At 34.2% G+C, this 15932-nt stretch overlaps 4 protein-coding genes across 4 annotated transcripts in view; 2 read left to right on the top strand and 2 right to left on the bottom strand.

The window, feature by feature from the left end:
- The first annotated feature begins 1540 nt into the window (after positions 1–1540).
- LOAG_07041 (glutathione synthetase) lies at positions 1541–5352 on the top strand. Its single transcript, XM_003142575.2, has 10 exons — positions 1541–1700; positions 1889–2017; positions 2423–2514; positions 2683–2806; positions 2964–3130; positions 3437–3592; positions 3946–4147; positions 4209–4337; positions 4609–4770; positions 4910–5352. The coding sequence occupies exons 1-10, from the start codon at positions 1581–1583 to the stop codon at positions 5132–5134; spliced, it is 1506 nt and encodes a 501-aa protein (XP_003142623.1). The 5' UTR covers positions 1541–1580; the 3' UTR covers positions 5135–5352.
- A 324-nt stretch (positions 5353–5676) lies between these two features.
- LOAG_17238 (hypothetical protein) lies at positions 5677–7291 on the bottom strand (the record flags this gene model as incomplete). The annotated part of the gene is made up of 5 exons (XM_020449897.1): positions 7025–7291; positions 6597–6740; positions 6299–6406; positions 6048–6143; positions 5677–5787 (listed from the first exon to the last, which is right to left on the bottom strand). The coding sequence occupies exons 1-5, from the start codon at positions 7175–7177 to the stop codon at positions 5677–5679; spliced, it is 612 nt and encodes a 203-aa protein (XP_020306526.1). The 5' UTR covers positions 7178–7291.
- A 38-nt stretch (positions 7292–7329) lies between these two features.
- LOAG_17237 (nucleolar complex protein) lies at positions 7330–11743 on the bottom strand (the record flags this gene model as incomplete). The annotated part of the gene is made up of 10 exons (XM_020449896.1): positions 7330–7553; positions 8102–8213; positions 8463–8626; positions 8856–9044; positions 9323–9433; positions 9667–9777; positions 10246–10557; positions 10883–10965; positions 11209–11349; positions 11614–11743. The coding sequence occupies 10 exons, from the start codon at positions 11741–11743 to the stop codon at positions 7458–7460; spliced, it is 1449 nt and encodes a 482-aa protein (XP_020306525.1). The 3' UTR covers positions 7330–7457.
- Positions 11744–12854: 1111 nt separating this feature from the next.
- The window catches only part of LOAG_17236 (hypothetical protein), a gene marked incomplete at both ends in the record, with an annotated part of 5982 nt that continues 2904 nt past the window's right edge, over positions 12855–15932 (top strand). Inside the window, one exon of the mRNA XM_020449895.1 lies at positions 12855–12902. Within this exon, the coding sequence (XP_020306524.1) occupies positions 12855–12902 (48 nt within the window). The remainder of the gene's footprint in view (positions 12903–15932) is intronic.

The raw sequence follows: 15932 nt of genomic DNA, 5'->3' as shown, positions 1-15932 counted from the left end.
TATTATTATTATTATTATTATTATTATTATTATTATTATTATTATTATTATTATTATTATTATTACTTATTATTATTATTATTATTATTATTATTATTATTATTATTATTATTATTATTATTATTATTATTATTATTATTATTATTATTATTATTATTATTATTATTATTATTATTATTATTAATAATTATTATTATTATTAATTATTATTATTATTATTATCTATTATTATTATTATTATTATCATTATTATTATTATTATTATTATTATTTGAAATTCGTGTTGTCTCCTTTCATCACTATTGATTTTGCTGACATTTCAGTTAGCATTAATTAGCCTTCTAATTGCTTCTTCAGTTTTCTCTTCTCCACCCATTGCCTTTTTCTTTTAAGGAATTTTCATTTATGTTCACTCCTATGAATAACACAGCAGTGTCTTCTTTTCTTTTTACTTGAACAGATACACCAAATTATAGGTGACTACAGGTGGTTACAGATAGTTGTAAGAATTTCTCCTTTTTTTGTGAAAAAATGTTTTAGGGACAAGCCTTTTGTTAGGTGCCGAAATAGGTTAATCGGTCAGAGACACCTTTGTTCATTAAAGTGTCAAGATAAGATATCTTCAATTGGAAAATTACGGAATTATGCCAACAAGCCTTGAATAAAGTGTGTATTTCAATATGGGGTTAGTGTTTGAATATGTGGTTAGATGAGTATGTGCCTATATATATATATGCGTATGTGTCCATGTGTGCATGACCGTTCTTCGATGATTGGTCCATTATTTCGTCACTGGTCATTATTGTGATGTCTTATCGATGGCCACTAATCAATCGCTGATGATGTTGCTCTGGGACGTTAAATTTTTCAAATGGTTCACTCTCGGAAATTTCATTTTAAATTATGACCGAATAATCGATTGTTTCATTAATTTCTTGATTGTGTAAGGTGGCAATTTCTCTTTCACTCTCTTTGGAAACTTGTATTAAATTATAACCGTAGGCTGTACTGACAATGGATATCATCGAATAAATTTAAATTTAGCAGTTCTTTAAAGAATACCCTTTAAAATTTAATAATTCTTTAGAAAATATTCTTCAGAATTTAACAATGCTTTTAAAATGTTAGAATAGAAGTGAAGATGTGAGACATTTCGAAATGCATACTGTGAGATGAACGTTCCGTTTTTGAATCTAAACTGTTGCATGGTTAAATTCAACATTAAAAAATTTATGGAGGAAATATCTATTAGACAAGGTTATAGTAGTTCATTCTCCTTTTCTTTTTTCTAATGTAAACCTGTCGATGATTAGTAATATCAAACTTCAAGTGGTTTTTGGAAGATGGGACATAAAGAGAGGAAGTGTGACATGATAACTTACGTAACATGACAACTTACGTAACATGACGTGGTATTGATAAGCTAATTAGCCCAGTCTTCACATTTCCCGGTAACTTTTTCTTACAAGTGAAGTTGTGATATGAAATTTGTCTGTTATTATTTTGTACAATGTTCGTTCAATGATTTTCGGTTTACTGCAGGAATCGTATTGGATTTAAGTGATTTGGAAGATAAGTAAATGGATGAAACATCTGTCAGAAGTGAAAATGATTCTGTACTGGAATATTATCCGAAACTAGAACTTATTGATCGCAAATTGATCAAGCAATTAGTCGAGGATACTGTTGATTGGGCACATGTTAGTGTAATGTTTATTTATTAGTTAGTCTTTTCCTTTCAATATTTTTGTTCGTGCCACCTTTTGCGTATAATTTACACGTAACATGATATCATCTGTAAAAATAGGAACTAAGAATTAAAATTCATAAAATAAAAAGAAATTTAAATCTTACGATGTTCGTAAAATGGTTCGATTTCTCGATGCAGGCGCATGGTATGGTGATGAAGACAGAAACAGCTGCTGATCGTGGTGATATATGTCAAATAGCTCCCTGTACCCTCTTCCCCTCACCGTTTCCTTACAGCTTATTTCAGGAAGCTATGGATATTCAACAGGTATATTATTGTTTCTTATCCGAATTGGAAATATATTGTTGGAAATTTTTTTTTGGAAGTTTGCATCATTAAGTTTCGGTTTTCTTGAAAGCCCAGGATAAATGAGGAAAAAATAACCAGTAAGAGGATCGTTTGATAAAGAGTTACAGTTTTAGGTTGGTTAGCCTTTTGATTTCACATTTCTTTGCGGTGTATATACAATTCAATAACGTTGAGCTTTCACTTTACATTGTATTAACGGGTAGTCCATACTTTACCTATTACTATACATGCAAGATGAAAAATTAGGAAAGTTAGTCGTGTGGTTATCCCAAAATGGCTTTAATTTCTACTTGTACCATTCAGAGTCAGTTTAAGGCTACCATACCTTGTTTCTGAATTTTTTTTTAACTTGGAACCTTGCAGGCATTCAGTTTGCTCTATTTTCGAATATCTTGGGACTTCGACTTCTTGATCAAATCACATGCTGAAGTGGTGAAAACTGATGATTTTACAAAGTGAACTGCCCAGTTTTCTGCTTGCTTTTCTTTAAAATGCGAGGGAGTTTGGAAATTATCTCTTATGGATTTATTTTAACCTTTTTTTTAAAAATTCTCTATTCTCGGTATTTAAGCATAGATGTATCTGTTATCTTTTTTTTTTCTGAAATCTATCGACATTTGTAGGCATTTTGTGGAAATACTAAATGCAGTGCGCACCTCAGACTTTTGTCAAAGGAAGACGTTGATGATACAGAGAAATGATTATATGTGTCACGAAGATAATTATGGAAATCGTTCGCTAAAACAGGTCTATTCAGCTAAAGAATATTTAACGAATCTCGTGATTGTACTTATTTTTGATTTAAAATTAATCAGCAAAGCACGAATTATTAGTTGGGTTGCCGTTGATAATAATGGCCACAAATATTACTAAAAGAAGCTGTTATGAAAATATTGAACATCAGATTGAAGTGAACAATATAGCCGCAAGCATGGGCTCACTTGCCGAACGTGCTACTTGCGTGCATAGAAGAACATTGGAAACGTTGCAGCTTCCTAATAAAATTATTGAAAAGGCTATTCTGAATAATCACCCGACAGTTACAGTTGCAAAAGGGATCTGCGAAGCATGGTAAATTTTCTTTAATTTGTTGGATAAAGTTTGACTAAAGTCTTTTCCTGAGATTAAAAGTTCAGATCATCATCATTCTGTCCGGTCATCCACTTTTACTCATCTACACGTGATGTTATTATTGTAAGCTTGATGTAGCTCACGCATGCATAGCTGATAGTGAGAAGCTAGTTAAAATAATGCAAGTTGAAACAGCAATAATCTTCTCTTGTCATTTTATGGTTTCGAAATGATTCCATTCTTCCAAATATCTTTAGCAAATGGTCATATGGAATTTATTGCATTGTTTGGGTTGACTTACTTCAGGTATGATTACGGGGTACCAGAAGCAATCATATTATTTGTGGTTGAAGATGCTAATCAAAATCAAATTGATCAAAGGCATGTGGAGTACTGCATTGATGAACTCAGCAGTAGAAGTATAAGATGCTTACGGATCACATTAACTGACGGTGCAAAAAGGTGAATTGCAAATTTTACGTATTTTATAATGACAATTTCATTATTTTTTCAAATCCTCAACTGTTTGGAAATCAATAATTGAACAAAACAAAACGATGAAGTGGTATCACTGCTTCATTGGTATGAGATATTGTCGCTTTTTTGACGATTACTTAAGGATTATTTTCTTATTCTTCGATTACTTTAGTATACTGGTCTAAATTTCTTGGACTTCATATAGTTTTTTGTTATAGTTTTTCATTACTTTAAGAAATTCTTTGAGTTGAACGATAGGGAATTTACTGCATACTTATTAACATTTTCTTTTCTCTAGTGGGAGATTGCTTTGAAATTTCTATGATTTTTTTTTCAAGATTGAAAGTCAATGAAACTAATCATTATCTCGTGTTGGATAACATGTTGCGTGTAGCAGTTGTATATTTTCGAGCTGGTTACTCACCAAATAATTATCCGACGGAAGCAGAGTGGACCGCTCGTCGTATTATCGAATTATCCGATGCAGTGAAATGTCCCTGGATTGGTCTACAGTTGGCAAATACCAAAAAAATACAACAGGTAAAGTTCCACAACTATTCCCACTTTCTGGCTATACGCTTCCTTTGCTTTCTTTTTATAGGTTTTATCCGAAAATGGTGTTCTAGAGAGGTACATTACTGATGGTAGAATGAGTACGAGAATTCGGAAAACATTTGCTGGTATGTGGGGACTGGAAAATGATGATGACAGAACACAAAAGATAATTCAGGTAAGCGTTCCCAAAATTTTGTATTTCGGGCATAATGTGCCGTAGTTGCTTTGCCACGATTTCTGATAGCGTAATCTAGGATGTTCGCATTTGATTTGACGCTGAAGTTTCCTTTTAGCTAAATCAGCAACAGTATTATATCGATTTCGTTTTATTAATGATTGCTTCCGAGTGAATATGAACATAATTTTTCAAGTATTTTGTGTCAGTTTATTGACCAACAGGAAGGTTAAACACAGTAAATAATAAGAAAATGGTCACCTATTTGTAGGATGCAGTTACACATCCGGAAAAGTTCGTCTTGAAACCTCAGCTGGAAGGTGGAGGTGGTAATTATTATGGGAAGGAAGTTGCAGAAAAATTAAAAACAATGAGTAGGGATGAAATGGCGGCATATATAATTATGGAACGTATCACTCCGATGGTTGTTAAGGTGAAAAGATGTTTTGCATTGTTTATATCTGGGCTGATTTAAGTGTTTGTTTGAAATCATAAGCTTTCTAAAAGATAAAGAATAGATTTTGTGAGATATAAGATTTATAGTCACAGGAAATCAGCTAATCTTATTTCAGAATTACGTGATTCGACCACGGCAGGAACCGGTTCTAATGGATGTAGTAGGAGAATTAGGAATTTATGCTTATCTTTACGGGTCACCTGCTGTTGATTACATCCCAGCTGAGAATGTCATAACAAACTACGTTAGTGGACATATCATCCGGAGCAAGGATAAAAATGTCGACAAAGGAGGAGTAGCTATTGGTGCCGCAGTCATCGATTCGCCTTATTTGTTTTGAAAGATGTACAAGTGTTACAGCACGTATGTTAAGCTTTTGATTTTATCAAGCACCATCGGATACCGGTTATCAATCACTATCTTCTGAATCAAAGGCGGTGGCCAAAACATTTTTTCGACTTAGCTTGTTCAAGTAGAGGTAGTTTTTCCATTCTTTTGCACGTGTTTATGAATTTGGCAAAAACATAAAAAGTCAAAGAAGCTGGGATTCTGGAAAGCAACTGAGAAAACTTCTATGGGAAACATACCAACCAGAAAAAAATTGCTCGGTAGCCAGATTGACAAATCGAATGGTTTAAATTTTTAAGAATTTTGGTTGTTTCAATATTCTACTTTTCCACAGTTCACCTATCCAGTCCTTTCCTTTCGATTCTGTGATATGTTTATTGAATTCCATTTCGTAAAGAGATCAATATTTGAAAAGAATTTTGGCTTGCTTTCACTGTAATTTTATAATATCAATTAGTGTCACACTTCATTTGTTAATGTTTTATAAATTCTTGAGAACTATAATAACCAACAACAACTCTAAATTCACCGGGATCAATCTTCAGCATCAGAAAGCATTAAATCTTCCAGAACATCTTCGTCACCTTCATTAACCAGTATACTTTCAAATTTCCGCTTTGCTTGTTTCAAATTACTCTTTTTGATCTGGAAAAATACGTGCCTGCGACATTAACAGGAAAATTACATAAAACTTAAAAAAGTAAGACAAGTGCAGAAACTAATTTTCAAATTTAAAAGTGAAGGACTGAATCATTTTACAATTTTGAATCAATTTTGAATTTTGAATTCAATTTTGAAAATTTACAGTGAATCATTTTACAATTTTGATCAGTAAGATGCTTAGTGATCTATGCCATAAGCTGAAACTTTTCTTTGGGAAGTCTGTATGTGTCAATTGAACCTACTTTTTTGGTATTCACCACAACTACTGGTTTCGTTTTCATTGCCGCTGTTGCATTCTGTTCAAGATTTGGACGAGCCGGCTGCTGCACAGGTTTTACCTAAAGAAAGCAAGTTTTTTTTTTTTAATTCAATTGGTTTTTAGGCAGTCGCGAGCAGAATTTCTTCACTAACTCGGATTTCATTGTTTCCGAAGGGAAAGACAATTTGTCTATCCTTTCAGCATACAGGCGATAAGCAAATCGATAAAACTAACATCCACCGGATTTAATGCATCCTCTCGTAATTTCCACACCTTTTGCCATGAATTATAAAATTTTGTCAGTGGAGCATCTGGAGCTTGGAAGCGTCTCTCCAAGTGTTTCTATAACAAATAAGATCATCCTCCTCACCATGGTAACCCCTTTGGAACATAACAAAACATGCTCCTGTCCTTTACCTACTATGCCTATTGTTTCCTTCCACTCTTGCAAAAAGTAAGAAAGAATTATGGAACGTTACAGTGGGCTCCTTACATACCATTAATGTTACATTAATGCTCCATATTAACAAACCATTAATGCTACATTAGTCAGATCTACATCGGTACTATTCAAAATTCCTCTTGCATAAGCAGCCTGCTCCTGTAATTTTGTTTCCAACGATTTGAAAAGTCGTGAGAACTCTGTACTGCGACAATTCTTGACAAATGTTTTAATCTGAAAAACAGGAAACATAATCGGAAAAATATAGGTAGAACACAGATATTTCGACTATAGTTCGGCAAAAAAATTGATATCGCAATAGATTATTGATGCACGTTTTTGGGCAAAGGAAAATACTTCTGTTTTCTGTGTAGCCTTTACAACGAAAAATGTAGCATTAAAGAAACTGTAAGAAGTGAATTTTTTCCTATGCCATGTATCAGTCACTTCATGCCTTTAACTCTTTGATACATCCACTGCAATGATTTGCTTTCATTTCATATAAAATATAGTTGAACCTCATGATTTATGGGAATGACGATGTCCGCGAAGGCACAGCTTTGCTGCACGGCGTGCGCTGCTTCAAGATGTATTCTGAATAATTCTTGCAATGCTGCTTGACGAAATCCAGCATCATCAATATATGCAGTGGAGACATGAAAATTGCACATATTCAGGTTTTAAATAGGGTTTTTAATTGTGGTGACAAGAAACACACTATCATTATCCATAAAACATTGTCAATGATAGTTTTACGACGTGTAAAGAATTCATTTCAGAACAATGGGCGGATAGGTGAACTTGACAAAGCTGGAATCTTTCCTGCGAAGGGAGGAATTCAAATTGGAATTTTAACTGACTTTGGGAAGCATCAGAATTAATGGAAATGTTGACTAAATAAATAATTCCATCTTAATCCAAATCAAAATGCAACGTAAACACAAGACAGAATTATACCTTAAGCGTGCATCTCATATCGATGTTTTTCTGCGTTCCTTTTCCTTTCATGGGTTTCTTTTTCAGCATTAGGAGCGCATCAGATAGTAACTGAAATCAATGCTAATACCAACATCAATGAAGTTCAAGAAATACAGCAGTTTCTTATTGGTTTGAAGATCATTTCGACAGATGTTTTACTAAGTTCAGACAGCCATATGAGACTGTTTCCGATACCTGGGAATAAATTCCTTGGTTGTTACTTAGTATCTTTTTTATGTTCTGATCTCTTAAATCTTTGGCGTTGATTATCAAAGATCACCAATAAATCGTGAAGGACAGCAAAAGTGGTCAAAATTAGTAAAATCTATAAAAAATTTTGAAGCGTGACGAAATCTGCTAAAGCGAGGAGAGAACCGAAACATTAAGGATAATCAAATGCCAAACTGACACTTCAAAACAATAATCGAAGAATCAATCAACAATAAAATTAATTAATTGGTAGGAATTAATTGGCAAGAACCAATTAATAACTAAGAATTAATTGATAAAACACCTTCATGATTGCTGGAAAATAACAGTTAAAATTATGTCATCACAAAGTTCTTTTACACGAAGCAACACTACCAGAAAAAAACAATAATAAAGAAAAAGTGAACCTCAACGGCAAGTGACAAAGTTGGAATATACGTGTGACAATTCTGTTGAATGATGAGCAGTATCCGGAGGCAGTGCAGTCGCAATGGGAAATATTTTAGTGATGGAAAAAGTCTAGAAAAACGATTTTGCAAAAAAAAAAAGAAAGAAAAACAGACTTAGTTATTTCTCATTTTTTAATCTAAAATTATCCAATATGGGAACTATTGCTGAAAGATTCACTGCCAAAATGGTTCAAATCACTAAAGCTAAGCGAACGCAACATATCTCTCAACTAGTACAAGCGAAGCAATGATTAAAGGATGCTTTTGTTACACTAGATTTCAGATCTGAAAAATATTAATAAAAACATTAAAGACATACTTCATTGTGGAAATCGTAATCTGACATAATGGATAATCAAGTTCCTTGATTCCAGCAGTATCCTCCTTTTTGTTAGAAATATGACGATGAGCTTTAGCAATTACCTGACTCCACAAATACAAGCATTGCATGAATTGCCAGTTGTAAATAGTTTGGATAAGATCCTGAAATATTTACTGCGAAAGTTAGACTGGAAAGTGAAGCACCATTTTGGTTTTTCTCTCGTATCTCCGGTAATTATGTTTTCACTCGATTTATTTCAAGCGATAATTTTTAATGATCTATTTCGATCCCTTACTTCACTTAATCGGAGAATAAAATTTGAGTATCATCAGTCTACCATTTCTACCGTCACGGCAATTATGAATCCTCTCCAAAAATTCAGTAAGTGACCTTTCGCTTGGCTATCATTGCATTCCTAAGATGTATTGCCGTTTGCCTTATATACACAAAAGCATATTGATATGTTATTTCTGGATATGTCATACACAGTTCAGCGTAAGATTTCTGCATAAGTACAATCAGTGGCCACGATTCTGCTTTCACATCTCGAACATTCATTACATATTCCAAATAACATCTCTAAAGAAAATTTTTTTAGCGCAAAATATTATAAAATTTGATTTCCAATGCATCGTGCATTTTTTTAAAATTATAGACCATGATGAGCTCTATATCTTATTAATGTTCAAAATAACACATAAATGTATCATGCACTGTTACGCGATTTCACAGTTTTATAACGTCCTCTAAAAACGTTTTACTAAGTCACTTGACCAAACCATTACAACCATTACTGGAGACGAATTGCATTGAACAACTCGCCATGCATGGTTTAAAACTAATTAACAATCTCAAACCTTGATTAGTGCAGGAAAACTGTTTTTATGAATTCTGATTAGCTTAGACAGAGCCAAAAACGCTGCAATACGACATTCGTCCGTACGACGACTCCAAATTTTGATCACTGCCTGAAAATCAGTCAGTCCTCTTTAAAAAAAAATCATTCTTCAAATGTAACTCCAGAAGAAGAATGAAAAGTGTATAAATACGAATGAAGAGTAGGACGTTAAATTAAACCTAGAAATATACATAGATGAACACAGACAACTGAATAAAAATTGATTAAAAAAATATATGACAAATAACAGATAACCGAACCTTAATATCATGCGATCACGAAATGAGACAAACTTCAACTGACCTTTGTAAGATTTCGAATGAGTTTCGGGAAATGAATGTATAATTCGAGCAAATCAGTGATTGCACGCAGTGTACATACAGTGACACTTGGTGTCTGGATTTCGTTCAAGAACTGTAATTCAAAAAAATAAAAAGCTGTGGATCGCAAATCTGAAAGAACCAGAACTCTTAATTTACTAATTGCAAATCCACAATCTAAGTTAAATGTGTCGTCAACGTTTCTACTGTAATTTGATGTACAATACAACACTTTTAAAGCTGTTAAGCCATATTTTATTTTAATAAACAGTTTTTTATTTCCCTATAACGCCAACGACGGATAGGAGGATATGTCAGAGAAGCTAACACAGAAAAATATAAGCTAACTCCTCATCAGTAAATCTATTATTGCTACAATACATTGTGATGCCAGTGTGTAAAGGCATAGGTGCAACTGTCATAATTGCACCTCTATCTTGATACACTGGTATCATAATCACATAATAGCAATAATAAATTTGCAGCACGCAAAGTGTCAATTTCGTGGTGTTATTTTGTTGTGTTGCTGACTCTCCAATTGTGAATGACTAAAATGAATTACCTGTAAAAGGGCATGAAGATAGCTTTTTATTAAATTACCGTGCTTTTTCCAGCATCGGTATTGCTTTTTCTTATACTTCCCAACTTTTTTCAACTTTGGATCTGGCTCTTCATCATCCGCCTCGGTCTTGATATGATCTATTAATGTAAGTAGATATTTGCCTAAATATGTGAAGCACAATCGCACAACACCCTCAAATACATCACTGTCATTAATCACATAACTTGGCGGTTCAATATCAGCACCAACTCGAGCCACACATGCCGTAAATGCAGCAACCATTCGATGAATTACTATTGGTTCCGGCTGACCCTTTAAAAAAAAAATGCAAAACCATCTACAGTCCCATTAAATAAGGACATTCAGACATTCAATGAATTCCAATGATATGCCTAGCACTCTCGTCTGAAGAACAGTTCGGAAATGAGCTATACCGAACATGTGGTCTCTACATAACTTTTCAAGCATATTAAAAAAAATCGAACGACAGATTGCTCTATTTATGATCCCTCCGCAAGTAGTTAAGAGTGTAATGGAGAAATAAACTACGCAATTTAAAAAAAAAAAAAAAAAAAAAAAAAAAACCTTTTAGCAGAATTGCATTTTGCAAATTTGTTACAAAATCCAGATCGATTACTTTCCGTCCTGCTGAATCTCTCCTTAAATCTTCGTCTCCTTCGGATCTTTCACCTTCGCTATCAGCTTCTTTATGATGAGGATCTATAAAAATGGCAAACACGACGGGAGTTGGATTTTCTTTTTTAAAACGGCTTTAAGAATAGAAAATCAGCTTTAAATTACCATCAGCAATTCGGTAACGGGTAGATTTTTATGGGGAATTTAATGAAAAGCCCGCATATACCGTCATATACCTAGAATGCACGTCATAGTAATTTCAGAGAATAACGCTTCATAAAAATTATTAGAAAAAACAAACGCCCGAAGTATCGCGAAAGAATTTACCTTCTTCCACATCAGAATCCGATTCATCAAAGTGTAGTAAGTCAGATTCCTGTTCTTTTAGAAACTTGTAAAATTCCGGGTCTTTTTCAGCAAGTTCAACTAGCTGTTTTTTGTGACTCGACAGCGTTAAATCTTCTGTATCTGCAAGTAATAGGTCAGAAATGACTGACGAGAAACTTGTATTTCATAAGGCGGGAAGGTAGCCTAACTGAGGGCATTATGAGGGGTATTGATAAATCGAAACTTCTTAAACGATAGGTCTTAAAAGATGGTACCTTATGACTCTCAAAAGCTAAGGTTTCTGTCTGATAAGACATATAAATGGGGTGTCTGTGACTGTAATGATAAACTTTAATTATGGTAATCAGTACAAAAGAAGTATTTGAAATGTTGTCAAAAATTTACCGTCAAACTTTTCGTCTATTTCTTCGTTTTGCACCTTCTTTCTTCGTTTTGAGTGCACATGAAGTGTACCGTTTCCCTGTCTTTTTTGCGCTTTCGCATTGCTTTGATCCATATTACTCACGTCAGCCATTATGTTTAATGATATCAACGTGGTAAGACAGAACAGAAAATGGCACAACGATAATCACGGGCTTACACGTGTGAGCGCAATTATATACTGAAAACTTTCCTGCTGCCCGCGTCGCTTTTTCTCAATTATACTGCAAGCCATGCCGGAACGCGATGTCACATGCTGCTATACAATTTTTCCATTCAGATGCAGGAGAGGAGGGGATGGAGAGGCGGGTTACTTTGATTTGGTATTACTCTTGGGATTGAATTCGTCTCCGGGAATAATGGCAAAGTCTTCACTACCTAACATATGTCCATCTGACATCGCAAAACTTTGACAAGGTTCTCTTGTCCTACATGTCTCATCTCACCTTCGCATTGATAAAAAACTTTCAGGAATAGTTCAAATTAATCCTGTAAACGTGTTGGGATAGATGTACAAAAAGATGAATAAGGTCATTGCACTCTGCTATCGACGCTGCATTAAAAATGAAAATCCAGTTGAGACAATAGCGCCTTACTCCGAATCGATTTAAATTTCCTGAAAATCTCCTTGACACAGGTAACTCCGATAACCACTGGGTTACTTTGTGCTGCTTCAATAAATTTATGAAGAAAAAAAACGAAATCTAAAGTGGAATATAAGAAAACGGATAGCATTACTTTGATATTATGTAAATGAGGTTGGATATACATAAAATATATTAAAAGGCCCGGTAAACTCATAATTTTATTGTTGATCGGTGGATATTTATGGCTGTTTCTGTTAAGTTAGTCTTATCATTAGATGTCCATCATTAGATATCCATTTCCAATTCGGGTAGTTTCGGTTATCTGTCACGTCAGGACTATTTAAGTACTGCAGCTACAGATATGAACACTTTTTCGTGATAATTCAAATTTCGTATTACTTAATTAAGTTTACTGAGTACGTAAACAAAATAACGGATGGTCCATACACGCAAAAAATGGAGCGTATTTTGATGCCCAGGAACAATGTTCCGATTTCAGAGCTGATCGTAGTTATCATTCCGGAACGACATATGGCCACGATCAATAAATAGAATAATGGGGTGCATCAGGGAACGAAAAAGAACTAGGGATACGATTTCATAAGGTCGTAAGATGCAATGTACGCAACATATGATGCAATGTACGCAACGGAGAAGGAGAAAATGGTAAGTTGAACTTCCTTTGGCCAAACAAATAGAGGTCCCACTGCTGGCGCAAAGCAAGCCATGACGCAAATCACTGTTCGCAAACATCATCCTTACCAGGATGAACATAATGAAAACCAACTCTATCCCTAACAGGACACTTAACAGGAACCAATTTTCAAGGTACACGTCTACCACCAACACCATGACAACATTCCTTTGGCCAAAATTTTTTCTCATCCTTAACCACTTCCCTCCCAATATCTAGTCACAATAAATCCATCTGCCGATACGAATACAAAGTTACACAAATCTGCATCATACCCCTATAAGCCCCACAATTCTTCATCGAGGATTTGATCCCAAGAATTATTTCTTTTCCATAAGTTTTGGAGAAATAGTTTGAACTGGATCATTGCGGGGGACTAAAAATCCCAAAGGATCATATTGCGAAGCAACAAATTGCAAGACACTTCGTTTGGTGAGTTCATGTTCGATCCATGGTTTCAGCGTTACTCTGATTGTATCTTTATCGTTTATCCAAGTGATGTGAAAAAATTTTTATCGAGTCGTTTAGATTTAGGTTTAGCCTTGAGTTAGGATCAAGCAGGAATTTAATTAAAGGGTTACCTTGTGAGGATATCGAATACACGTTATGAGGACACAGAGTAAAAATTACTGCTTTATTGAATATAATACAGAGCTGATCAGTGGGATTATTGAAGAGTAACGAGTAGGAAATCGCTCGACTGTGAGTCAAACGCAATCGTAAGTAAAGCACTATGGAAGAGCACCAACCCAAGAAGCCTTTTTTCCAAAAGGGCTTATGTGTATAAAGAAGTAGGAGTGATTTATATAAAACGTTAAAAAAGGGTATTCATTTAGATACAAAGGAAACTGTAAAGATCCAATTACATAATAAATGTTGTAACAAGATCAAATGGGAAGATTAGCATGTAAATTGGACATCCTTTGTCAAAAAAATAAGATGTGAATTTTTGTTAGACAAAGATAACAAAAGAAACGTATGGGAGATAATTTTAAAGAATGTAAATTGGTAAATGAATGCAGTGATGAATCATTAGAAATATTCTATGCATTTAATGTATAAATTCTTTCGGGTTTTCCGACAAATGATGCCAAGAATTTTTGTTGCACCTCCTTCGATTCTGTCTTTGTTTCGGTATTGTCTTATTGAAGTTGTGGTCATTGGATAGAAATTCGCGAATATTCATCGCCGCCTTCTTGAAGATATCCTTCACTTCAGGATATTTACTTATGGCTTCCCTTGTTCCATTTAATATCATTTACCAAGAGGCATTTACCAAGAGGAACCTGTCGGACTGATGCAGTTACAATTGTAAAAATGTCTTCTCGACGTCGGCTATGATTACATTCTTCATCATTCGAAAGCACAATAGTATTCCTACTAAATCTAGAAACATGATAGGTCCGCGATATAGGACTTCGTTTAAACTTTTGTTCCCTTGAGATGCGCCGAAGCATCATGGACTATCCTGAGTTTTGTTATAGGTTTGTGTGGGCATATTATTTCATGATGAGATAGATAGAGAATTATACCCTCTTGATCCATATCAGGATGAACTTCCTCAATTATGCCTGACCGCAGTTGATCTTGAATCGTTTCGTTGTACCGTCGAAGTATGTCTTCATTGTTCTGAAGTCTTCTGATCGAGGTTTTAAGACGTCCGAAACATAGTCTATAATGGCTTTTTAGTTTATCCTTTGAGTCTTTCTAAGGCCAGGAAACTTGGTATCTCCCGTTTTGTTTCATTATACAAAATTGCTGAAGGAATTGAAAAATTACTTTTCTTAAATTGTTCATGGGCTTGCTCATCATCGTTCTGGTTCAGCTAGTCTTGGTTTTTTCCACCAGTTTTAACTTCCAAAACTGGTCGATGTCATCGTGGCTCGTTACGCTAGCTATGCATGATACGGTTGAATATGCATGATGCAATTTCGATATAATTTCGCGTTATGACTTTCGAAGTTTCCCCGATAAAGATGGTTAACTTTTATCGCTAATGTTAGAGGATAGCATAGATTCTGATTGTATTACTGTATTCTTCTGAGAAATCAGGTATGTTCAGATAAGTCCCAAAAGATCACTGGGAATTAAATGAAATATAATAATAAATTATACAGTGGTTCATCTTTAATATTAAAAAGTGAACAACAAAAGATGACAGTCATATAAATAGTTTCATGTGACATAATGATGCTCGATATATTTATATGATTTAGTGATACTTCTTGAATAGTTTTATATGATGCAATGATACTCGATGTATTTATATGATATAATGATGCTTCTTGTTCTAATAGTTTCATATGATATAATGGTAATTGACTGCTTTATCATTAAACTTTTGAAAATCATTAATAACTAGCACAAATAGATATCCCAATTACATGATTCCGGTAAGGAATCGTCTGGTAAGAAGCAACTTTAAAACGAAGCATTCCTTTTTTTTTTATAATTTTTAAAAACAGTTGTATAAAGTTTGCACGTGAAGATGTACAGCTGAATCTCGCACGAATCAAACTTTTACTTACCAATAATAGCAAACGACTGGTAGAACGAGTCTTAAAGGTCTTAACAAAAATATACAGGTAAAAAATATTGGAAATGAAAAAAAACCATTCCTTTAAATTTCATGTTTCATCTGATATGATTGATAAGATCCGCATGATTTCGCTGGCACAGTGCTTCTTTGCATCAATCGCATTACTCAATTAAGCATAACCTCCTATACAAAACTGTCACATTTTTGTTCGCAAATACTTCTCATTTGATGGAAAGTGGTGTCGTTGAGGTGACATTGTTAGCCCGATTTCACATTCCTTATGTTCCCAAGTAATGTTTTTACATGTTCCACAACATTAAGTCCGCAACAATGATTACTGTCGGGAAAACTCCGAAAATCATAATGCAAATTTTCTGCCGCAAATACTTCTCATTTGATGGAAAGTGATGTCGTTGAGGTGATATCGTTAGCCTGATTTCACATACGGAAATTAAAGCTACGT

This window comes from Loa loa (assembly GCF_000183805.2).
Source record: "Loa loa unplaced genomic scaffold supercont3.51, whole genome shotgun sequence".
Taxonomy (NCBI): domain Eukaryota; kingdom Metazoa; phylum Nematoda; class Chromadorea; order Rhabditida; family Onchocercidae; genus Loa; species Loa loa.
The sequence above is the reverse complement of the archived record's forward strand: the minus strand, read 5'-3'. Positions and strand labels throughout refer to the sequence as shown.